Source organism: Chlorocebus sabaeus, chromosome 20, assembly GCF_047675955.1.
Source record: "Chlorocebus sabaeus isolate Y175 chromosome 20, mChlSab1.0.hap1, whole genome shotgun sequence".
Lineage (NCBI taxonomy): Eukaryota > Metazoa > Chordata > Mammalia > Primates > Cercopithecidae > Chlorocebus > Chlorocebus sabaeus.
The window spans coordinates 135774064-135798715 of record NC_132923.1 but is presented as its reverse complement, the minus strand read 5'-3'; the positions used below and the strand labels follow the sequence as shown (position 1 = coordinate 135798715).

Here is a 24652-nt window from a genome sequence, read left to right as displayed (position 1 = left end):
AGGGGGGACCCCTGGGGAGGACTCCACGGCAGCTGTGGCTGCTGCCAGGCCAGCCCTCGGCCCCCACCCCATGCTGAGGCCAGCAGTCCTCTCCTGACACCCCCGCATCGATTAGGATCATGGAAGGGATGAGACTCGCTGCCGATTAATCCCATAAAGTACTTACTCCCACCCAGCTGCCCTCCTGTGTGCCTGGGGGGGGCTTGCGTTCCCACTGGGGGCCGGTGGGGGTGGGGAGAGAGCCGGCATCTGGGTCTCCTGGAAGGCTTGAGAGCCCAGCCCGGGAGTCTTTGGTGCTCGGCTTAGGGGCAGCCCTGGATTAGCCCAGCTCCAGCCAGCCCAGGTCAGGGGGGCTGGGGGCTATTTAACGAGGTTTAGGGTTGGCTCCCAGGTCACTGCACCAGGAGGTTGCTCCGTTACAGGTGGGCAGGGGCTGCGCTGCAGGAATGCTGCTCGGGGAGGGGCACCTGGACCCTGAGCCCCCTCTCTGCTGACCTGGGGAGAGGCTCACAGAACCGGGAAGGGGTGGAGAGGTGTGCTCCACACAGCTCCTCCCATTGCTCTCTGGGACTCTGTGGATGTGGGATTCGGCTGAATTAGCAAGAAGAGGAGAAACGAGGGAACAAAAGAGTTAAATGCATGTTGATTCCAAGCCCACACCTGCTTGGGGGACCGCGGGAGGTCGGAGCACACAGCCCTGGTGCCTGGTGCAAGCTGCATGTGTCTGCTGGTGCTCTGTGTGCGTGCATCGGCCACAGGACCGTGCTCTGGGCCTCAGTTTCCTCGTGTGCAGAAACCGGGAGTCAGGGAATGGTTGCAAGTTTTCACCGAAATTCATGACCAAGGGGCTGGCGGCTCGCATGTGGCTTGTCCTCTCCTGGGGCCTGTCCTGCGACTGCCCCTGTGCAGACCGGCCTCTTCCCGTGCGGGGTCCCTCTGCCTGGTGGGCCCCTCGACCCCCTTTGAGGCAAGGAGTGAGGTAACAGTGCGATTCCCTCCGGAGGGCGTGAAGGCAGAGCCGCTGGTGCTCCACACAGACGCTCCCTGGAGCAGCAGTGGGGTCCCAGTGCCAGGTTCTGTGTCGCTTTGGCTTGCTCTGTGGGTGTGCACACAGTGGCATCACGGGCCACATGCCGGGGTGTGGGCACAGCCACGCGGCACTCAGAGGTCGTCCCCACGATCACACGCAGAGCTAGGCACTCCCTGTGCCCAGGCTGGGCTCCAGCCTCTCGCAGCTGCCCATGGGGTCAGCCTTTCCCGGTCTCGTTCCGCAGCCAGGACGGCAACCTTCCCACCCTCATATCCAGCATCCACCGCAGCCGCCACCTCGTGATGCCCGAGCATCAGAGCCGCTGTGAATTCCAGAGAGGCAGCCTGGAGATCGGCCTGGGACCTGCAGGTGAGGAGCACAGGGGGCCTGAGGGCGGAGTCGGGGCTGTGGGGCCAGAGGACAGTGGAGTCTCCACTCAGCACCAGCAGCCTTGGCAGGCAGCCAGAGAGGCAGGAGGAGCGGCCTGTCCCCCGGGGCTGCATGTGATGGTAATTGTGTTAATCCCAGCCAGCGGGGCAGACAGGAGGCAGAGGCGGTGGCTCCGCTGTGGCTGCCTCCGCTGTGGCTGCCGCTGGGGTGGGCTTGGAGTGGCCGGGGCCCTGCCACCCCCTCTTCACAGAGCAGATGTAGGCGTGGCCTGAGGTTCAGAAATGCACACCCTGGAGGAATGTGCTCACTCCCAGAGAACCGCGCAGCTGCATGCCTGACTGGTCCCGCCTCCTAGGGCTCCGGGAGGAAAGGGGGTCCGGGAGGGAAGGGGTTCTGGGAGGGAAGGGATCCGGTGCCTGAGGGAGGTGCTGCTGCCTGGTCACAGTTGTGGGGGGATAAGGGGAACCTGGCACAGGACCTCAGAGGGAGGGGGCAGTTTGGGGACCCAGGTCCCCCTCAGAGGGCACTGCTGTAGAGAGGGGCATAGCAGAGCCTCAGCCCCAGGGCAGGCTGTGAAAGGAGGGGGTCACCCCTGAGGCCCTGTGGACCCCGGGCAGGAGTGTTCCCAGCAGGGCCTGCATCTCTTGGGAAGGTGGGGTGGGGGAGGCCGCCCCCATCTGTGTCCCCCACCCGTGTTCTGTGCACCTGGGAATGCCTTTGTGGGACTGGGTGGGGGCAGCTTCTGATGCCTCGTGGAGGACAGCTGAGAGGCGGTTGATAAAATCTAATTGCCCCATCGATTGGCAGAGCTGAGGGAGCCCCACAGTGATTGAGATATTCTGAGCCAGCAGGCCCTCCCTCTGTGCCCTCACACAAGGAGACCTCCTCAGGTACACGCATGTGCGTGTGCAGGCATGTGTGTGTCTGCGGTCCTGTGGGGTGCACATGATGGGGGCTGCCCGGCAGGTCTCACCCACGGAGTCAGGGTGTGTTCATGCACTTCCAGGCTCCTAGGCTCTACAGGGCCCGTGTGTCCTGTAACCCGTGTCCAGGTCTCCCACGCACACTCCGTGTCAGGGCCTGGCCTGCTCCCTGGAGCTTCCTCTTGGAGGGGGCGTTCACCTCTTCTCCCTTCCTGTGACCCCAGGAACCACACATCTATGCTGTTCCCAGCACGGGCCCTCCCGCTGAGCTGCACCTCCCTGGGCCCTGGGCTGTGAGGGACTCAGAGCAGGTCCTGCATCTGCCTCTGTGAGACCACCGGGGTCCACGAGTGAGGAGCGAGCGTGGCCTCATCGGCCTTCCTGCGGTCTCCTGGCAGGCCCCCTTCCCCCGACTCCCCCACCCAGTCACCTCCCCCAGGCTATGAGGAGGCCTTAGCCCCCCACATGAACGGAAAGGGGAGTTTCCACGTGTAAAATGGAAAACTGATGGTCAGGAGGTGAGAGGCCTTGCTAACCCTGAGGGCATGTGCATGGTGGGCCAGGCAGCAGGTGTGGAAAAGGGCCAGGCTCCTCCAGCCTTGGCCCACCCCTCCCAGCCCACCGAGCTCTGGCACGTCCCTGGATCCGTGCGTGGCCAGGTGCCCCCCGCCGCCCACGGGGCCCAGCTGCCCAATCTGTCACTGAGGCGGGGACCCTGGACCAGGCCATGGGACTGACCCTGTCTCTGGGGCCGGGCCTGACAGCGGCCGGGCCAGGATCAATAAGTTATTAGCACCGCTCTGTCAGCTGTAATGTGGGATTGATCGGTGTGGCCGCCGCACTTCCCCAGCCTGATAAAAATGACAGATTAAGGGAATAAGAAAAAAGAATTAGGCCTGGAGCTGACGGCATGGCTTGTGGGGGGACGGGCTTGGGAGCCCCACTGCCTAGGCCTCATGGAGGTCTTGGGTCACAGGGGGGTGGCCCCTCACCCCACCCACCTAGAGGCCTCATGAGGATGAGGAGGGGCCAGAGTTGGAGGCACTGGCTGGCCCGGGAGACCCCCAGGGCGTGGAGTCAGGGGCTTGGGAGGAACTTGGGGTAGGTCGGAGATGGGTACATGGATGGTAATGGGTGTGGTCAGCAGAACCCAAGGGAGGACCTCAGGAGAGTGGGCTGGGCCTGGCCTGGGCCTCCCCCCTGCCACCTGCTGGGCTGGCCTCCTGGCTGAGGAGGTGGGTGAGGCTACTGGGAGGTGCACCCCAAGAGCCCAGAGCCTGGCTGGGCAGGTGGACAGGACGTGACAGCCATACTAGGGTGCTAACTCAGGCAGGACTGGGCCAGAGAGGAGGACTTGGGCCTTCTAGGGGCAGGGATGGGTATGACCAAGTAGGAGGCCTGGGAGTGGAAGGGCCTCAAGGTGGCCTGGGGGGCCCACAGGCCAGTGACTCACAGAGCAGGAAGAGGTCAGGTGTGAGGTCCTTCCCGGCTTGTCCTACCCCACGCTGGCATGTGACCCTGCACAGCCTGCCCTCACCCCTGTCCAGGAGGGGAAGATGCTGCCCAGTCCAATCAAAAGCTTTTTATTCTCCTCCAGGGGGATGACGGGGGGCTCATTAACTGCACAAGAAGCTAGGCTGGCGGGTGGGGCAGCTGGGTGCCTGCTGTAGATCTCTTCTGCACACATGCACCAGCACCAAGGCCAGTGTCAGGGCTCTCCTGGGCCCCTGCCCCACCACAGCCAGGTGTGATGTCCTCTGCGCTGAAGGCTGGGGCTCCCAGGGCTGGGCAGGCCTGTACTCACCAGGACCAAGGGCCTCCTGAGAGATGGTGGGTGCTGTCCAGGCTGAGCTGGAGCAGGGGCTGGGTCCCCTTCCACTCCTTGAGATGCAGGTGGGCACTCACTACCCTCCCGCAGGTGACCTGTTGGGCAAGAGGCTGGGCCGCTCCCCCCATATCAGCAGCGACTGCTCTTCGGAGAAGAGGGCACGAAGCGAATCCCCCCAAGGTAAGAGTGTGTCTCTTACAGGTCACCAGGGGAGGGGGCGGTCCCCGAGGGTCCCTGGACCTCAAGCAGGGGCTCTAGAGGGGGTGTTCCTCGGCAGTGCCTGGAGAAGCCTCTCACCCCGGGTCCTCCCCAGTAGAAGCACTGCTGCTGCCGCCAGAGCTGGGGCCCAACATGGCCCCGGAGGACCACTACCGTCGGCTCGTGTCGGCACTGAGCGAGGCCAGCACCTTTGAGGACCCTCAGCGCCTCTACCACCTGGGCCTCCCCAGCCACGGTGAGGACCCACCCTGGCATGATCCCCCCCAGGAATGAGCCCTCATCACCTCCCCACCTACGTGTGCTCGGCCATTCCTGTTGCTGAGGCTCTGCTGACTCCAAGGTCAGGCTGGGTGCAGGTCCCTGGAGGGACCCTCTGCCACACGACCTGCCCCATACCCCCTGGGGCGGGCGACACCTCCAAGTCGTCCAGGCCCCCAGGCTCATGGGTGACTCACATTTTATATATGGAGAAATGGAGTCTGGGGTGGACCAGGTGAGGGTGGACGGTGGGCATTTCAGCAGCACCCCCTGAGGAGAGCTCCTGGACCCTGTGGTCTGTGAGTTGTCTCTCCAGCCGGGGGACGCTGACCTGCCAGATGCCTGCCCCGGGAGCCTGGGGAGGGGCAGTGAGCAGGACGGCCGGGCTGGGTGCAGTGGGCATTTTGCCACCAGGACTCCCCAAGTGCTGAAGAGACTCCAGCTGGAGGGGCTGCCCCTTCCCTCCGGTCGGCTCTGACCCTGTCCACCCCACCTCATGACGTTCTCCAGGGTCACTCCGGGATGCAGTCGCACCTCCCGCCCGCTGCACTCAGCCTCCCAGGCCCCAGCCGCCCGCCTGGCAGGGGAGCTTGGCTTTTCGGGCTAGAGGTGGGTGGGGGCGCCGGGAAAGGAGGCAGGATTCCTCACACCAGGCACCGTCCCCCAGGGCAGCTCAGGCACCAAGAGCCTGAATAATTCACCAAATGTTAATAATTTAAAAATCCTCCTTTTTAATTGCCTGCCCTGCTCTGCCTGGGGCCGCTCTGCTGGCCGCGCGGGGGAGGGGGCGCCGGCCGCCGGGGAGCGCGCTGTCAATCAGGCCGCGCCGCCGCCCCCGCCCCCGCCCCGCCGCGGAGCCGGCTGTAAATAACCCCGGCCGCGAGCGCGGGGGCGCTGGGCCCCGCTGGGATCGATGCGGGCGGCCGCGCCGGCTGGGCTCTGCGGGCTGGCACCCGGCCCGGGGCGGGACCCACCTCCGCTTTCGGGTAATTAATTTATAAACAGGCGGCGGTGGAGCTGGCGGAGCCTGCACAGTGGGGGCTGCGGGGACTCGGGAGGCCCGGGCCTGGGCGGGAGGGGGAGGCCGAGAGACCTGGGAGGCGGCGCCTTACGCGGGCGCTGCGTGCGCATTGGGGCGAGTGTGGCCACGCGGGACAGTGACCCTGCACAGCCGGGACTGGGCGACCCCTGTGCTAGTGCGTGCACGGGCGCTGCCTTGCCGTTGTAACAAGCTCTGGCCAGCCGTGTCTACTATGGGGACCTGAGTTTCTTGCCTCCCACCGAGGAGGGGGGTCCCCTGGGCGGTGAGCCCCTGGCTGGCTCTCCTGGACTCTCTCGCTGCCCCGCAGGCGCTGTGTCCTCGGGAACTCTGCACAGCCCCCTCCCCGCAAGGCTCACCGCCTCTCGGGCCAGCGGCCTCCAGGCTTCCGGCTGCCCTTCGGGCAAGAGCCTTTCCCGACACTTCCCCGCCCAGCATCTTGTCTGCCGCCCCGGCCCTGTGGCCGCCCATCCTCCTGCCCCGTGCCCGAAACCAGCCCGGGCCGAACGCGGCCGAGTGCTGCGGTTACTTCCCCACCTCCGTGTTCTACGCTAGGACGCGGGCTGGGGAAGGGGGGCGAATAGCCGGGGGGTCACTGCTGTTGTCCCCCACCCAGATCTCCTGAGGGTCCGGCAGGAGGTGGCAGCTTCAGCTCTGAGGGGCCCCAGTGGCCTGGAAGCCCACCTGCCCTCCTCCGCGGCAGGTCAGCGTCGGAAGCAGGGCCTGGCTCAGCACCGGGAGGGCGCCGCCCCAGCTGTCGCCCCGTCCTTCTCGGAGAGGTACTGGGGTGGCTGCCGTTCTCTGCTTGTTTCTGGGGTACGACCCGCACCCCACGCTCTCAGCCACCAGCACGCGCCCCGAGTGTGCTGAGCACTGTGTTCAGGTCTAGGTTCGGGTCCGGGCAGAGCGTTTCGGGGGTGACACCGCTCTGGGCTGCAGTGTTGAGGGCGCCACTGGGGTGCGTGAGAGAGGCTGAGGCCGGTCCGGGAGTTCCCTGGAGGAGAAGCCAGAGAAGGGGAGAGCTCCAAGTCTGGAGCCCCGGGGTCAGTCGGGAGGGGTCGGCCAGAGGACTCAGCTGGAGGCGGAGGGGGTCCTGGCTGGCGCTCAAATTCAGACGCCGGCGCCGGATCTGTTCCCGGCACAGACAAGGCCTCCGGCACAGACCCGGGTTTCTGGGGTCCAGGAGACAAGGCGGGGCGGGGGCGGGGGTCCTGGAGAAGGGACGGGCCGCCTGAAGACCGAGTCCCCGCCCGGCCGCTGAGCCCGGCGTCTGCAGCTGCCTCCACCGCCGCCCGGATTGCGGCTAATGACGCCCCCGCTTCCCCCGCCGCTCGGGTCCGCAGGGGAGGGGAGCAGGCGGGGCCGGCGCCCCGCGCAGTAATTACCGCTGCAGCCGCCGCCGCCCGCCGGGTCAGCGCCTCCGCGCCGCCGCCGAGATTAATTGGCGCCGCCGGCGGGGGCGGGGATGGCGCGCGACCTGGGGCCGTAACGAGCTACGCATCGACCGCCCGCGGGGCCGGCAATTAGCGGAGGCGGCGGGGGAGGGGCGCCGGGGCCTTTACGGGAATGGGGGCGGGGGGGCGCCGCTCATTGCGCTGCCGTCCACAGGGAGCTGCCGCAGCCGCCCCCCTTGCTGTCGCCCCAGAATGCCCCTCACATCGCCCTGGGCCCCCACCTCAGGCCCCCCTTCCTGGGGGTGCCCTCGGCTCTGTGCCAGACCCCAGGTGAGGAGGTGGGTGCGCGTCCCTTGGGATCCCGCGTGGAGTTCCGCGGACCCGTCCCTGCCCCTGTCGGACCGAGACGGACGGGGTAGGGGGCTGCGAAGGGGGGACTCGGACCCCCAACCCCGCGCTGTCCCCCTCCCCACCAGGCTACGGCTTCCTGCCCCCAGCCCAGGCGGAGATGTTCGCCCGGCAGCAGGAGCTCCTGCGGAAGCAAAACCTGGCCCGGTAGGTGCGGGGAGGCGGGCGGGCCCGCGCAGCTCGGGAGGCGGCTGACCCGCGTCTGCCCCCGGCCCAGGCTGGAGCTGCCCGCCGACCTCCTGCGGCAGAAGGAGCTGGAGGGCGTGCGCCCACAGCTGCTGGCGCCCGAGGCCGCCCTGCGCCCCAACGACGGCGCCGAGGAGCTGCAGCGGCGCGGGGCCCTGCTGTTGCTGAACCACGGCGCGGCGCCATTGCTGGCCCTGCCCCCCCAGGGGCCCCCGGGCTCCGGACCCCCCACCCCGTCCCGGGACTCTGCCCGGCGAGCCCCCCGGAAAGGGGGTCCCGGCTCTGCCTCGGCCCGGCCCAGCGAGTCCAAAGAGATGACGGGGGCTAGGCTCTGGGCACAAGATGGCTCGGAGGACGAGCCGCCCAAAGACTCGGACGGAGAGGACCCCGAGGCGGCAGCTGCTGGGTGCCGGGGGCCCACTCCGGGCCAAGCTCCAGCTGGAGGGGCCGGCGCCGAGGGGAAGGGGCTTTTCTCAGGGTCCACACTGCCCCCTCCGCTGCCCCTGGGCTTCCCCTATGCCGTCAGCCCCTACTTTCACACAGGTGGGCACCCCCACACTCTAGATCCTTCCAGAGGCCACAGGACTGGCAGGCCGCCTGTGGAAGGGTCTTGGGGGAGGGGGGCCGTGGGGAGGAAAATCGCACTTAGGCTCCCATCCCGCACCTGAGCAATTGGGGCACACGAAGGTCAGGAGACGGGCGGGTATTGGAAAGCCAGCCAGAGCTCTAGTAACGAGCTCCACAACTTAGGCGCTGTAGGGGGACTCTCCGTGGATGGGGAGGAGGCCCCAGCCCCCGAGGACGTCAGCAAATGGACCGTGGATGATGTCTGCAACTTCGTGGGGGGCCTGTCTGGCTGCGGAGAGTACACTCGGGTAAGGGGGGGCCCATTCCCGGGGTAGGACTGGAGCTGACACTACTTCCCTGGAAAGCATGGCGGGGTAGGGCTATTCCCCGACGTCCTCTCCCTCCCTAAAAGCAGTGTGTGGCAGGGACAGGACTATGAACCCCACCTTTTTTTGCCAGGTGTCTTCTGCCTGACACCGACTCAAACCCAACAGATGATTTAAAAAAAAAATTCCTGTGAGCTGCACAAACAGCTCTCCTTGGCTTTCCTGGGCTGGAGGATGAAGCAGGCACCCGGGTCCTGACCCACCCTCTCTTCCAGGTCTTCAGGGAGCAGGGGATCGACGGGGAGACCCTTCCACTGCTGACGGAGGAGCACCTGCTGAGCACCATGGGGCTGAAGCTGGGGCCCGCCCTTAAGATCCGGGCCCAGGTGAGCTGCAGGGGAGTGAGGTCAGGCTCTCCAGACCACAGCTGGGCAGAAAGCTCTGGGTGGGTGTGCGCCAGCCCCCACCAGGCCCTCTCTCTGCAGGTGGCCAGGCGCCTGGGCCGAGTCTTCTACATGGCCAGCTTCCCTGTGGCTCTGCCACTGCAGCCACCAACCCTGCGGGCCCCAGAGCAAGAACTCGGCACGGGAGAGCAGCCCTTGTCCCCCAAGACAGCCACGTCCCCCTATGGAGGGGGCCACACCCTTGCTGGTCGAGCTTCACCCAAGCAGGAGAATGGGACTTTGGCTCTACTTCCAGGGGCCCCTGACCCTTCCCAGCCTCTGTGTTGAGGTGGCCGGGGGTACAGGGTGGGGCCACACAAATCTGCAGGAGCCACCACTACAATGGCCCTGCCTCCCACAGCTTTATTTCTTTTGGTTTTGGATGCAAAACAAAAAATTTTGAAGGAAAATGTGACTTCAAAGGAAAGGAGGAAATTTCCAAAGACTTGGGGGAGTGAATGTAGAGCCTGGTGCGGCCGAGGTCTGCAGATGGAGGGCAGAGGTGGTGGAAGGCGCCAGGGGTCTGCAGGCCTCCCCCTGGAACTAGGACTGGTCTAGTCTCCTGACATCAGGGTCATTGTCTCCCCCGCAGAGCTGACTTCAGCCCAGAGCTGTGGGGCTTCAGCAGCCACGCCACCCCAGCACAGCTCTCAGTCCGTTTGGTCTTCCATGCTGAAAAATAAATAAAGCCTGTCCCCTGTCTACTGCCTCCCCCAGCTGCACAGACGCCAGCCTCTGGGCCTGACTGCCAGGGAGGTGGGAACACTGGCCACCAGCACGGCAGCCCCTACAGGCCCCCAGATGGGCTGCCTTAGTCCTCTTCTGAGAGCTGCAGAGCCTCCAGCTCATCCTCCGGCCCCTGGGCCAGCTGCTGCAGCTCCCCAGGGGCCAGCCCCGCCTCTGCGTCTGGGTCTCCATCTGTGGGGAGAGATGGAGGCTACATAAATTCTGCTTTATCAGGAACAAGCCAGCCTTGGAGGTTACTCATCACTAATTAATCATGGCACTAATTAATTTAGCCCTGCCGCTGTTGCTGGCTGCCAGAGCCAGAGAGAATAGAGCATTTGGCCTCCCCAGGGAGGGGAAAGCCTGGCCCCGAGCCCCCCGCTCCGGTTATGCTCTGCCCTCCTGCCAGATGGGATCACAGGGCCACACCCCCTCACCCCAAGACCATTCACCCTCCGAGTCGTCGTCCTCATCCTCTTCTGCTCCATGCCGAGTGCTCAGGGGCCCCAGTGTCTCGTCCTCTTCCACCCCATGCCGAGTGCTCAGGGGCCCCAGTATCCCTGAGGAACAAGGAGCAGAGCCATGTGACTCCCACCCACAGGGTCCAGCAAAGTCACAGCAGGGGCAGGAGGGTGGCCAGGCTTACAACCCTGCCTGGTGCCCGTGTTTCCCTCCACTGACTTCAAGCAGGTGGAGAGGAGCCCTGGGGAGGAACTGGGAGGTCACAGGCCTGGGGACAGGGTTACCAATCCCAGTAGGCCTTCACTTCCAGGCGGGAAGGCACTAGCACCAGAAGCCTGGGAACATGGAGGTTGGCCCCAGCCGGGCCAGAGACTGGTGAGCCCTGCAGGGTGGGTACAGATGGCCCTCGTGGCTCTGGGAAGTCCAGCAGAGCCCTCCAGGCCAACCCTTCCCCTGGAAGCACCACACAGGCCCCACCTCTCTCCGAGAAGCCCTCAGTGTCATCGTCCTCTTCAGAGCTGTTCAGGTCAAAGAGGTCTTTAAATTCCTTCCTGTCCTCATCCTTCCTGTCAGCCACCTTCCTTCGTTTGATCTCAGGGAAGTTCAGGTCTTCCATCTGGAAGGCCAAAGAGCCAGGGGCTCAGGTGGGAAAGGGCAGGGGCTGACGGCCACAGCTGGGCCAGGCATCACCAGACCCACCTCCAAGACTGTGTGGCCAATTTCTAGTCCCCTCTCTGTTCCCCAATCAGCACAAAGCCATCCTCTAGGTTACCCACCCCATGTCCAAGGTCAAAGGCAGAGCCCTTCCTGCTTTTCCCCACCTGCCGGCCGGGGTGGCAACGTCAGTCCAGCCACTCCACCTGCCCAGAGCCCCCAGCCCATCAGGCCTGAGGGGGTGTGGCCTCCCCAACCCAGTGCACCCCGGGATTCCCCTCTCTGGAAACACCTGGCTCTAGTCAGTTCTGCAACACCTACCCCCTCTCCAGGTTGAATCATCTGGGCACTGCCCTGGCAGCGCAGCCCAGCACCATGGCCCCGGCCACCTGGCACTGTTTCCAAACCCTCGCCCTGGTCGCAAAGTCTCAAGTCATAGTCCATGAGCTAGATCTGAAAACCCAGCAAGTCACACCACACCCCAGGCCCCTCCCAAGCCGCACCCGCTCTTTTCCACTGATCTCCAGCTGGATCTCCCGGTCACGCAGCTTGCGCCAGTGGCTGTAGTACCAGGTCAGGGGGGTCCCCTCTTCCCGGGTCAGCTTCTCCCAGGCTTCCTGGGGGGTTGGTGGAGTTCAGGGTCATGCCTTACCCTGGGCAAACCCCCACATCCCAGCTACACCCCTGGCAGGTGCCCTCAGGTAGCACTACCCCCCAGGTTCCACTAACCACTGCCTGCTGGTCAGACACGCCAAAGGAAACCCTCTGGCGGCAGCTGCAGATGTGCTCCGAGTTCTCCTGAACCTTCCCAAGCAGCTGCTGCATCTGCCGGCAGTAGTTGGCCACCTTGCACTCCCGGAGGAAGGACTTCAGCTGTGGAAGGGAGGGGTCAGCCACTGAAGCCCAGGGCTGCTCCATGTGCACAGCTGGCCCAGGTCCCGTGCAGAACCACGCGTGGTGGCCACGGGGATACCCCAGGAGGGAACTCAATCTCAGAGCTCAAGTGCATAGGTGTTGCGGCTGGGGTGGCAGAGGCAGAGTCACCCCACCCTCTGGGCCAACGCTGCCCACCGCCACCTCGGGAAATAAAGTTTTATGCCGGGCGCGGTGGCTCACGCCTGTAATCCCAGCACTTTGGGAGGCTGAGGCGGGTGGATCACCTGAGGTCAGGAGTTCAAGACCAGCCTGACCAACATGGCAAAACCCCGTCTCTACTAAAATATCAAAAATAGCCAGGTGTGGTGGTGGGTGCTGGTAAACCCACCTACTCCGGAGGCTGAGGCTGGTGAATTGCTTGAGCCCAGGAGGTGGAGGTTGCAGTGAGCCGAGATCACACCATTACACTCCAGCCTGGGCAACACAGCGAGACTCCATCTCAAAAAATAATAATAATAAAATAGTTTCACTGGTGTGTCCACTGCATGGCTCCTGCAGCTGCCTGTGCAGCTGAACATCTGTGGGAAGCAATGTTCACCATCTGGCTCCTTACCGGAAACATTTTCTGACCCCTATTCCAGACCCAACCCTGGGCCCTGGAGTCCAGAAGCAGAGATGCCCCAATGCCGGGCATCGCCACGCAAGAGGACACGGGAGGAACACAGACTGAGGCCCCTGCTCTGAGTGCCCCCGGAAAGGGGGTCCCGGCTCTGTGCATGTGACACGTGACACGTGTGTGTGACCATGTGTGACTAAGTACACACACACACACACACCCCCCCCATATCTTGATGAGCCTCTGACCAGTTGTGGCTCAGGTGGGCAGACCCCTCCTCCCCACAAACCTGTAATTGGCACATCTGATTCTAGCCACCAGGGCCAGACATCAGGGCCTCCACCCCTCTCTTTGGGCACAGGCCTCCGAGGCTGGAAACATCAGGGCTGAGAGCAAACAGACCTCCTGTGTGGACCCCGAAGGACCTTCTGAGGACAAGGAGAAGCCCCTCCTCCGCCCTCCTCCGGCCTACGGTGAGGCTGACTTGGGTATTTGGCGAGGCAGGCCGGGCCTTCCAGCCACTGAGAAGCCACTCCACCCACTCCCCACACCCGGGATGGCCTGGGGAAGTGTGCGGTCAGGGCACCAGCCTGAGCCAGGGTCGGCACACTCAGTCCCGACCCCGAAGTGAAGATCAGCCTTGTGGCTCCCCCCTGGGAGGAGGCTGTTGTACTCCCAGGGTCCTCAGCCCGCTGCCCAAGCCTGCCCGCAAACCTGAATGGCTTAGAACCCCTTGTCAGAGTCCCATGGCCCCCAAGGACACCCACAGGCTCCCATTCCCCATCAGCCCCTCCACGGGGGCCCAGGGTGGGGGCTGCCAGCATGGAGCCTCTACACCAGTCGGGCTCTGCCCCGGCCCCAGGTACCCGGGACAAGGACACCTCTACCAGCCCGGGGCAGCCGGGCCCATTATAAGACAGGATGAGTCGGCCACAAGCAGGCATGGGCAGGACACACACCTGCAGGACCACAGGCAGCGCCAGCTCCGGGAAGCCGATGCAGTGTGCCTGACTGTGCAGGTACTCCAGGGTGAGGTCGTACAGCTGCTCCACCAGGCCGTCCTGAGGAGCAGGGGAGAGGACTGAGTGCGTTAGGGAGAAGCAGGGGCTGGCACTCAGTCCCCTCCACTCAGGCTATCAGGTCAGCCTCATCTCCACAGCAGGGACTGCAACACAGGGCCCTGGGCCCCCAGCCCTGAGAGACCATGAAGGTCCATACTTGAACTCGGAGGATGCCAGCCCCTTCCCATTCACCTCAGCACCCCCAACCCCACTCTGGGAACTGCCCAGGCCCCTCCCCAGGAGGCCAGCCTCACCCGGTAGGCCTTCTCCTGAAGGTTGACATTGGACAGCTTCAGGATCACAGAGAAGTTGATGGGCTTGGAGCTCATGCGCCCCGGCTTCTTGTTGAAGTCGACCTGCTGGAACATCTGGCCCGAGGGCCGTGTCAGGCTGTCTTGGCCCTGTGCCTGGTCACCCTGGCTGCACCCTGGTCCCCCGATCCCCTGGGCCCCACGCCTGGTCCCCGGGTCCCCTCGGCCCCGCGCCTGACTGCACCCTGGTCCCCCTTGTCCCCTCAGTCCCGTGCCTGGCTGGACCTAGTCACCCTGGTCCTCAGGCTTCAGCACAAGGAGACCCAAGCTGAGACCAGAGATGGGCAGCTAGGCATGGTCCCAGCCCCATGGCCCCAACGGCCTGCTGTGTCCCTGAGTGGGGTTCTGGTCAGCAGGGCAGGATCAGGAACACAGGTCCTCTCCCAAAATCCTGGGAAGCACTAAGGACCCGCATCTGGAGACCTAGAGGTCCCTGTCACACAGAGTACAGGACAGCCCCCATTCCTGACAACGTGGCACTGAGGCCTGTCCTGGCCCTCAGCACGGCAGCGCCACACAGGGCTCTGTCCTGAGCAACCAGAGGATGCAGCAGCAACAGTGAGGAGTGCCAAACACAGGAAGAGACGGAGAGAGGCCTGGGGGGCCCCCCTCCCACATCCTCCACAGAAGCCACAGGCTGTGCATCTCCATAGAACATACCAGGAGAAGGAGTCTAGCCCGAGCTCTTAGTCTTGTGACCCCTCCCCAACCACCAGGAGACCCCTCACATAGGGGCCCTCAGGCTGTGAACCATGGAGATTCAGGGTACATGCTGAGGCACCCAGAGGACAGAAGGTTATGGGGGGCCCAAGGGTGGAGGCCGCAGCAAGAGACCCCACTCAGCAGGGGTGGCTGCCAGACAGCTGAGCTCAGGTCCAGATGGAAAAACGCCCTGGTACTGATGAGCCTCTGGGAGGGCACTGCCCTTCTCTAGCCTGGGCCGAAGTATGGGCGGGCGACTGGCTTCCTGCCCAGGCACCGGGGAAGGGCGGGCACAGCCTACAACTGAGGGCTTTGCTTTAGCCTTTAGGGTTTGCTTTTTCCGGAGAGGAGAAGCCTGCATCCCTGCATGAGAGGGGCCTGCAGGGTGCGGCTGCAGTGAACCAGAGCAGTGCAGAGGTGAAGAAAGACACTGCAAGAGAGCAAGAAAGCACGCGGCCGGGGATTGAGCAGAGCGGACGGACACAAAGCATGCCTGGAGCTGGGCAGCAGAGCTGGAGGTCTGCAGACACAGGGGCCAGGCCAACAGCTGGGCAGTCAGAGACTACTGCTGGCTGCCACAGAAGTGAACGTGGCTTCCTAAAGATGTTCAGCATCCCTGCCTCGGTGGAAGGGGAATCAGGACGTGCCTGGGGCTTCCATACCTTCTGGACCTGGCAACCTGGAGACCCAGCCCCCAAAACAGCTGTGACATGACTCTGGGCCTCCATGAGGCTGAGAACTAATTAGATAAACAAAGTGGAGATCGTGAAGTCCTAAATTTATGGTGGGCTGGGGCCTAACCCACCCACTGAATGTCGAAACTTTAGACTCCAACTTTTCCCTACCTGAGTGGCATGTGTACATGCAAAGATGCATGCACACAAGTGTATACAGACGCATGTGCATGCACACAGGTGCACACATGCACAGATACACACATGCAGACGAACAGGCACACACCCAGGTGCACACACACACAGGTACACGCATAGATATGCACAAGTGCACACATGCACAGGTACACACATGCAGACGCATGTGCAAGCATACAGGCACACACACACAGATACGCACAGGCGCACACATGAACAGGTGCACACACGCAGACGCACATGCATGCAACCAGGAGCACACACACGGGTACACGCAGATACACATAGGTGCACACACACACAGTATACATATGCAAATGCATGCACACAGGTACATAGGTACACACATGTAGACGCACATGCATGCACCCACAGATGGTGCACACACACACACATGCATGCACAAAGGTGCACACACAGGTCCACACATGCAGACGCATGTGCATGCATACAGGTACACAGGTACACAAAGGCATACACACGCAGCATGCATGCACACAGATGCACGCGTACAAAGGTACGCGCACAGATACACGCAGACACGCATGTACACAGGTATACATACGCACATACCTGCAAGCACACAGGCATTCATGGATACACGTGCACACACACATGCACATATGGAAACATGCACACATGGACCGATATAGGCACACAGATTTGCACACACATGTGCACACAGATGGTGCACTCACACACATGCATGCACGCACAGACACAAACGCACTCACCCACAGATGTACACACACCCCCATACAAATGCATACACATGCACACAACTGTCGGGGCAGAGCCTTGTAGAGTGTACAGTTCAGCAATCAGACTGGGGTTTTGGCCCCGCTCTCCTGCCAACTTGTCCTGGGCAAGCACCTATAGGGTCAGGGCCTGGCATCCTCAAGCACAGCCCTAGCAGCAGCTGTTTTCATCTCCAGAGGCCCCACATCCCCCAACACTGCCCCCGGCTTGCGGAGGAGCACCGTCCTCAGGACACCCGTGACAAGGACCCACAGTGCCCCCGGCTCGCGGAGGAGCACCGTCCTCAGGACACCCGTGACAAGGACCAACACTGCCCCCGGCTCGCGGAGGAGCACCGTCCTCAGGACCCTGTGACAAGGAGGCAGCCAGGGCTCCAGGAGGTCACGGGACAACTCAGCACAGACGCCCTGAGCGGCAGAGGGGCCACACACCCACCACAGCCCCACTCACCTCCAGGATGAAAGGCAGCACTGGGATGAAGGCCCCCGAGCTCCCTGAGAGCAGCGTCAGGGCACGGATGCAGTGCATCCGCAGTGGGTAGAAGCGAGCAGTGGGGATGAGCCTGGGGGTGGGAAGGCCGAGTGAGCAGAGGCCCCAGCTCTGGCAACCCCTGCCCCTCCCCCTGCCGTCTTGGACCCCCTCCCCGCTCACTGGCATCAGATCCCTCAAGTAGGGCAAGGCAAGTCTGAACCCCAGGGGACCTGCACCCCTTGCTCAGCTGTGGGGCTGCAGGCACCTTACCCAGCTTTCAGCTTAACTTCATGTTAACACGGTGCCAGGGGTCTCATCTGTTCCTGCCTCCTCTCCTCTCCATTCCCGCTTTCCTGCTTCTTCTCTTCGACCTGCCACCTCCCTTCCCAGCCTTGAGTTTCTAAGGCTCAGCCAGACAGATGCCCCCTCCTGGCCAAAGAGGCCACAAAAGCATCCGGCCAAAGTGCCACTCCCAGCTTTTCCTGCTGCAGCCCCTGCCCTGCCCGGACCCTCCTGAACGCTCACACCCAAAATGCAGCTCACTGCATCAGATGTGCTCCACCCAAAAACCCCACGTAATGAACCAAACTCACTGGAAACTGCACACAAGCCCCCAGAACACACGCTGGGTGGCACCCGAGGCAGCTAAACTGCTGTTGGAGGAGCTCATGTCACAGGTGCCCACCAGCCCAGCTCTCCAGAATCCAGGGCATCTCCCTGTAGCAGGTACAGGGACCCCAGCCCTTCCTCAGGGACGGCCAGGACACAGACGCAGGCCCCAAGGCCCTGAACGCCAGAGGTACTGCCCACACAGTCCCAGCAAATTTGCTTCTCCTGAGCCTCCTGGACAGCCCTGCCCACCCCACAACTCACTTGATACAGCCAATGATGACCTGGGCAAGGGGGTAGACCAAGGGCTGGAGAGCTTCGCTGGGGCCCAGAGTACTCAGGACCCGGCACCATAGGTAGAGACAGTGCACGTACTGCCAGTTGTACACAGACTGGTACGTTTCCTGATCAGAGAGAACCACGTCAGCCACTGGCCAGGCTGACCGGCCGGGCTGACCGGCCCGGCTGACGCACATTCCTCCTGGGCTGGCACAGGAATCATTTCCTCACCTCGCACGTGGGGTCTCGACCCATCCACCCTTCCCCGACCTGCAAGGACCGACTGCACCAAGGTGCTCGGCTGTCTCCAACAGACGGGCTTCGGGGAGGCCCCAGGCCCTGCCTTGGGTCAAGCACCGGGGCTGTCCCACCCCACGCCCAGCATGAGCCTGGAAGGGCCCACCACACACCTTCTTACGGGTGGTCATGGCGTTGCGCAGGTGTATGGCGAGCTGGCGGATGTAGAGGAAGGCGTGCTGGTAGGCCACACCCGGCTCCAGGGCCAGCAGCTCTGTAAGGGTCCGCTGCATGAAACTGATGAAGGGGAGGGCCCCAGGCGAGGTGAACTTGCAGTTCCTCACATACGTGATGTACATTTGCTGTGGAGGGACCCGGTCAGAGCCACCTGGGATCAGGGCCGTGCACCTCCACCGCCCACTCCAGGCCCCTGTGAACACCTGGGCCTTTCCCTCCGAGCTGGGCCTCGAGGAAGAGCCGTAGCCCCTCGCACAGCCCCCACCCCCATGTGCCCACCAGCCTCAGGCCTGGGAGGAGGTGGGGCACAAGCTCCTGCTGCACACTGGGCCTGTCTGGGGGCTGAGGGTCCCCACATGCAGGCCACCCATGGCTTGGAGACAGGCAGGACTGTACCCTGACCATGGCCTCAGATGCCAACACCCAGTGTCCTCCTCCAGCCAGGGAGGCCCTCCCCTGGGGAAGTTGTGTGAAGCAGGGTCCAGGTGGGGCCCTGAGAAGGCTGAGGGCTCTCTTCCCTGCCCACCACCCCCAGATGCTCTGTAAGACATTCGTGGTCCAAGGGCCCAGGTCTGCTCAGAGCCGCAGTGCAGGGCCCAGTGAGGGGCACCACCAAGGCAGCCTGCCCCGCCTCAGGCTGAGATTTCCAAAGCACACGCTGAGGGACACAGATGCAGGGCCCCCAACTACCTTGAGGACGGGGCCGAGGAAAGTGGCCTTCTTGTGCCGGCAGATTCTGCTGAGGACCAGGAAAGCCAGCACCCGCAGGGACTCCTCCCCAGTGCTCCATACGACCACCATTCTCTGCAGAAGGTCAGACATCACTGCTGGCCCCCCAGCCTCCTCAGCTGGGATGCCCCAGGGCCACCACAGCCCTCCCCAGCCAGGCAAAAACTCCCGTGGCCACCAGCTCTTCCCAAAGCACCTCGAGGGAGCTGTGAGTTAGCAGTTCAGTTACAGAAGTAAACACAAAACGGGCGCGTTGCTCCTCGTGAGAAGAGGACCACAAAAGCGTATGTCAGACACGCCACTGTATGTGAAATCACACCGGGAAAAGAATACCTCACGTGGCTTTGCTCACAGACTGAGCCATGCTGCCCAGGCAGGTGGGGTCTGCCTGAGATGGAAACCCCAGGTTGGGGGGGGCCAGGTGCTTCTGTGGCCTCGGTAGCCAAGTGGAGCCAGTGGAGTGTGGGCACCACCTGTGCCCTGGTCAGGAGTGGGATGTGGTGGGGGTAGCCGCGTGGGCCCCGACCCCATGACAGACACAGAGGGGACTGGGCCGCCCACCTTGAGCAGCATGCGGCACTGCTTGGGGAAGGTCAGGAAGCAGGGCACCAGCACGCTGATGTGCTGCAGCACGGCCGCCAACACCGTCGTCTCCGCCAGACAGGGCACCAGCTGGGGACAGGAGGAGACAGTGAAGCCCCAAACCCACACATTCCGGGATACAAAAAAGGGCTGGACCACCAGATACAGCCAGGCCCCTGTGCCCACCCCACCAGAACAGCACCTGTATGACCGAGCCCAGGTACGCCTTGATGTCCACACGAAGCTTCCCCCAGAGCGGGCTGCTGGACGGCTGCAGCACCCTGCAGAGAAACCACCCATCCCTGTCTGGGAAGCCCCATGGCTTGGACACAAGGCTGCTCAGCTTCTTGGCACGTGTCCTGGCCAGTGCAGCCTCCACAACCCTGCAGAGACTCCCATCTCTCCTCTCAAGAAAGCTCAGGGACCTTATAGCTGGACGGACACAGGGGCTTAGCAGGACCCTCTCAAGGGCACTAGCCCTTCCTTCAGTGGCCCTGAACTCCTGTCTGCCCTGGCCCAGGGTTGGCCACCTCCCTAAGAGTCCCCAGAAGTCCCAGCCTCCAGCTCCGTCTCTCAGACATAAACCTTTTCTAAGTCCCCTTGATCATATTCCCACGAGACCACATGAGGCCCCTAAGCCCAGCAGCTAGTACTCGGTGCCTCTGGGGTCTGCCAGGCACCACCAACTGCCGCAGGCTGGTTTCCTTTCGCCCACATTTGCTGCACAAAGAAAAGAAAATCAGAGGGCAGGTGTGGAGGCTCATGCCAGCAGTCACTGCACTTTGGGAAGCCAAGGCAGGGGGATCAAACTCCAAGCCCAGAAGTTTGAGACCAGCCTGAACAACATAGTGAGACCCTGTCTCTACAAAAATATACAAAGTATCATCCACGCCTGCAGGCTACGGTGGGAGAATCCAGGAGGTAGGTGTCGCAGTGAGCTGTGGCCAGACCACTGCATTCCAGCCTCGGCAACACAGCAAGACTCTGTCTTGTAAGGAAAAAAAAAAAAAAAAACCTTTACCAGAACCCATGCAGTAGGCGCTCACTAAAATCTACTGAAGCATGGGAAGGACAAAGGGCAGGGCCCCAGAGAGGCCCCCCGTCCTCAGCCCTCCTCACACCTGTGTTGACACTGGCTGCTGGGCACCTGCTGCTGCTCCCCCACGGCCTGACTCCCTCTGGCACAGCTGTTGCCTTGACAGGGGTCCCTGACCTAGTGGCTCAGGCTGCTTAGTGTCCCCCAATCACTGCCCGTCCTCCACCCCCATCTGCCAGCTTCCCTGTCCCCTTCGGACAGCACTGCCTCCATGTGGACACAGCTCGGACAGCACTGCCTCCATGTGGACACAGCTCAGACAGCACTGCCTCCATGTGGACACAGCTCTGATCAATCTGCCCAGCCCCGACCACCACCACCAGCAACAGTGCCCGTCTCCTGAGCCGCTGTCTCCTGCCCCCGAGGTGCTGATGGCAAGACCTCTCCCTTGGGTCTCCTTTCTTCCTCTGGAGGGTGTCTTGGGGCAATTTCAACTCTAGGCCTCCACTGCCTCAAGGTCACATGGCTGCACGGCCCCTGGAACCCCAGTGTGACCCATGCTCTACCAAATGCTTGGCTGTACATCTCTCTCTGAAAACATTCCACGGCCTTCTCTGCCCAATCTTTCTCTAAGGGGGAAGCTGAGGCCCCCAGGTTCTCAGCACTGATGAGGCCCCTGTCTACAGACACATGCAGCTCCAGGAAACAGGCCAGTCACAGTGCAGAGATCAAGGAGCACGGACAGAACTTCCAAGGCCATACGAGGGGGAAGAGAGCAAGCAGCCTAAGCTGGGAAATTCTAAGCGCAAAGGCAGCTGCACATCCACACCTCCTGAGACTGAGCAGAGAACTTTCCTTTTCAGGAAGGAAAGAAGGTGGGGCCACTCCAACCGGCCCCAAGTGCCCAGCCTCTCCCAAGGGTCCCTCGTGCCTCGCTGCCTTCTCAGGGTCCCTGAGAAGAGCCTGGCTCTGTCGCCATGTCTCTGTCCTGGCCACAAGGCCTCTGGCTTCTCCTATGTGTGGTCCCAATCCCCCTTTCACTCCCTCCCCTCTTACCTGCTGCTGTCCTTTGCCACCTTTCCAAACAGCAGCTTCTGGAGACAGCCAATAAGGTCTCTGATGCAGAAGGTGACCAGAGCATTGAACACTGCAATGAAAAGGCCTGGATGTACTCATGGGATAGAGAACACAACAGACAGCCTGGATGCCAGGGTTCCTCCCAGCTCACCAGACAGCCTGGATGCCAGGGTCCCCTCAAGCTCACCAGCCTGGATGCCAGGGTCCCCCCAGCTCACCAGCACTGTCCGTGACCTGGAATTTGTTGGCCTCAGCACTTTCCCGGTCCCCTTGGGTGGTGGCCACAGCTGCTCGGAACGCCTGTACCACTTCATGGAACAGCTTTGGAGTGAGGCGTTGCTGAAGGAGCAAGAGTACCAGGGGCGTCAGGGGAGCCAAGACTGCACTGGGCAGAGTGGAAACGGTGGCCCCAGAGAAAGGCACCCTCACCCTCAGACACAGGGCAGAGGTGGGGGGGGCCCACAGAGCCCCATACGGATAACAAAAATGGAAACAAAGTCTAGAATTCTCTGGGAAGGGGAGGGAGTCTGGCTCAGGAGCCCCAGGGAACGGGCTGGGGGTTCCAGATCCTGCACTATGGCCACCTCCAGGTGGTATCTGGAGCTCTCCCTATCCTTGTCCCTAGAAAAACCACTGAGAGAGGCTCAGAAGGATCCCAGCTCCCCCAGCCAACAAAGGCACAGACAGTCCATCCCACCCATAGTGGGGCAGATTTTGGGGAGCCAGGCGCCGACAGAGCCCCTGGAATCTACCCAAAGGTGAACACACAGTCCTGGGGCAATCAAGCAAGCAGGAGGATCAAGGCGTAGTGACTTGCGCTGAAGAGGACTCCAGTGTCCCCTTCGTGGAGAAGAGCTCCTCCCACCAGCACAGCCTCAGGCACCCCAAGTGAGGCAAGGCCAGATTCCGGCCTAGGGCACCCGGCTGCCCACCCCTCGCTGCTGCTCACCTTTGCTGCCTGTTTCCATCTCTCAGCCATGGCGAGGGTCACAGGAACACAATTCTTCTTCCCCTTCAGCCCTGTGGGGACTCCGCCCCCATCCTCCCCCTCCTCTGCTCCATCCTCCTCCTCACTGGCTTCCTGCACAGAAAGGCTGAGCTGAAGGAGGGTGTAAAGGCCACAAGTGCCCTCCTTCTGGTTCGGCCCATGCCCTCACCTCCAGCACATCCGGCAGGGAGTGGAACGGCTCCTCCTCCTCCTCAGAGCTGTCTGAGTCGCTGAAGTTTAGCAGGCTCTGGTCATTCTCCTGCAGGAACTTGTAGAACTCGGGGTCTCTGTCCTTCAGCCGAGACAGCTGGTCCTTGTGCTCAGAGGCACGGCCTTTACGCCAGCTGAAAAGGCACAAGTCAGCAACCCCAGTAGAAAGTGGAAGTAGAGGGGGTGGGGAGTGGCCTACAGGGTTAGTCTGCTCCGTTCACAGAGTTACCAACAAGCAAGGCAGGAGGATTGCCAGGAGGTATGTTTTTGGCAGACCTGTCTCTCCTACCCAACAGCCTCTACAACGTAACACTCAAACCCAATACACAGGACTCCCAACCACGGTCTTCCCTGGACTTGTTGCACCTGTGCCATGCTCTACTCTGGCTGTTGGTAGCTTCACCCTTCCAGGGGCTCAGACTAAAGGCAAACCTCTGTCTCAAACCTCTGTCTCTAATACCCAGCACGCAACTTGTCATCAGATCTCATTAGCAACACCTTCAAAACTGTTCACGCCTCCTCTCAAACCACCACAGTTCAACTCTCAGTTAACATAAAAGTCTCTCTGTTTCCACCCTTGCCACCTACAAGGCACTCCACCGCTCAAACCCAGAAGTAACTTCCTGTTTTACAAGGTAACCTTAGGACAGTCTACGGCCCCTGGCTCTTCATCACCCTTCCGGGCTCATCTGCCCCTACTCACCCGCTCACTCCTGCCACAGCCACCACGTTGACCTCTGCACCCTCCCCAAATGCTCTCACTGCATGGCCTTTACTGTTTCTGTTACCTGAAATCCAAGACATGCTCCCCCTACTGCCTGCGTGGCCTCCTCGCTCGAGGTCTTTATTCAGACATCATCTTCTCAGCCACCTCCGCTTTTCTTTTCTTTTTTTTTTTCTGAGATGGAATCTCACTGTCGCCCAGGCTGGAGTGCAGTGGTGCAATCTCCACTCACCGCAACCTCCGCCTCCCAGGTTCAAGCGATTCTCCTGCCTCAGCCTCCCAAGTAGCTAAGACTACAGGTGTGTGTCACCATGCCTAACTAATTTTTGTATTTTTGGGTTTCTTTCTTTTTTCTTTTTGAGATGGAGTCTCACTCTGTTGCCCAGGCTGAAATGCAATGGTGCCATCTCGGCTTACTGCAACCTCCACCTCCTGAATTCAAGCGATTCTCCTGCCTCAGCCTCCTGAGTAATTGGGATTACAGGCGCCCACCACGCCCGGCTAATGTTTGTATTTTTAGTAGAGACGCGATTTCTCCATGTTGGTCAGGCTGGTCTCGAATTTCTGACCTCAAGTGATCTGCCCGCCTGGGCCTCCCAAAGTGCTGGCATTACAGGTGTGAGCCACAGCGCCCAGCCTCCGCTCCTTCTAACAGAGCAACTCGGCTCCCCTGGCAATTCTCTCTCCAGCCTGTCTCTCCTTTCCCTCCCCAGCACTTATCTGTTCCACTGAACTGCAGGCAGTGATTTTACCCAAGACCGTGAGAGACCCAGATCGGGAAGAGACGTTTGCAGAACTCACCAACATACGCTCATAGGACATACATAGGACAGGGTTTGGCACGGAGCAGGAGCTCAGTAAACAACGGATGAAACAGTTTAAGCTGAAAGGACTGGGAATAGAGGTCGGAGGTCCTAAGGCCTTGACCCTGAGACCCCAGGCGAGGTCAGCAAACTTGTGGCGGGGTGGGCCAGGGCAAGCAAGGAGGTTCTGCTCACCCCTGTCCCCACTCACCTGGCCGAGGGGCTCCCGCCCGGCTCATCCGGACTCCGGGCAGCCTCGCGTGTCTCCCGCGTGTCCGCTTCTGGGGAGTTTTCGGACTCGGATTCAGACTCGGAGTCAAAGCCCGAAGCTAGGAACTCGTCCACCGTCAGCTCCGCCAGGCGCCTGCGGGTCACGCAGGAGTCACAGCTGCCCGCAGAAGCAGCTCGCCCCAGCCCCCCTGAGAGGAGCAAGAAAAGCCCCTTGGATACAAACACCCACCGAGAGGCAGAGGCGGCCCTCGGACCCGCTGCTTACCTCTTGCGGCTCCGGGGAGCCGCCATGACACCAGTCCACAGCGTGCGCCCTACTTCCGGCCCCAGAATGCCGCGCTGCGGCGCACTTCCGCCGCCCAGGTCCCGCCCCGTTCCCCGCCCCGCCG

At 62.2% G+C, this 24652-nt stretch overlaps 2 protein-coding genes across 12 annotated transcripts in view; one reads left to right on the top strand and one right to left on the bottom strand.

The window, feature by feature from the left end:
• SAMD11 (sterile alpha motif domain containing 11) overlaps window positions 1-9713 on the top strand; it is a 22297-nt gene extending 12584 nt beyond the window's left edge. For 2 of the 11 annotated variants that reach the window (XM_073007986.1, XM_037985262.2), the window contains exons 5-14: window positions 1275-1399; window positions 4262-4351; window positions 4488-4625; window positions 6304-6466; window positions 7296-7411; window positions 7558-7636; window positions 7707-8218; window positions 8426-8550; window positions 8844-8954; window positions 9054-9713. In XM_073007986.1, coding sequence (XP_072864087.1) covers window positions 1275-1399; window positions 4262-4351; window positions 4488-4625; window positions 6304-6466; window positions 7296-7411; window positions 7558-7636; window positions 7707-8218; window positions 8426-8550; window positions 8844-8954; window positions 9054-9299 — 1705 coding nt within the window. In that variant the 3' untranslated portion in view covers window positions 9300-9713. Of the gene's footprint in view, window positions 1-1274; window positions 1400-4261; window positions 4352-4448; window positions 4626-6303; window positions 6467-7295; window positions 7420-7557; window positions 7637-7706; window positions 8219-8425; window positions 8551-8843 lie in introns of those variants that run through there. The other 9 variants (XM_073007985.1, XM_037985260.2, XM_073007981.1 and 6 more) reach the window with 7 other exon arrangements.
• On the bottom strand, window positions 9350-24652 carry NOC2L (NOC2 like nucleolar associated transcriptional repressor). Its single transcript, XM_007981095.3, has 19 exons — window positions 24529-24652; window positions 24244-24396; window positions 22465-22639; window positions 22257-22388; window positions 21526-21646; window positions 21287-21377; window positions 19397-19475; window positions 19174-19284; window positions 18574-18687; window positions 17820-18008; window positions 17395-17534; window positions 16501-16612; window positions 13661-13774; window positions 13305-13406; window positions 11583-11726; window positions 11357-11470; window positions 10677-10815; window positions 10190-10297; window positions 9350-9929 (listed from the first exon to the last, which is right to left on the bottom strand). Exons 1-19 carry the CDS (start codon window positions 24552-24554, stop codon window positions 9823-9825), a joined length of 2271 nt encoding a protein of 756 aa, XP_007979286.3. The 5' UTR covers window positions 24555-24652; the 3' UTR covers window positions 9350-9822.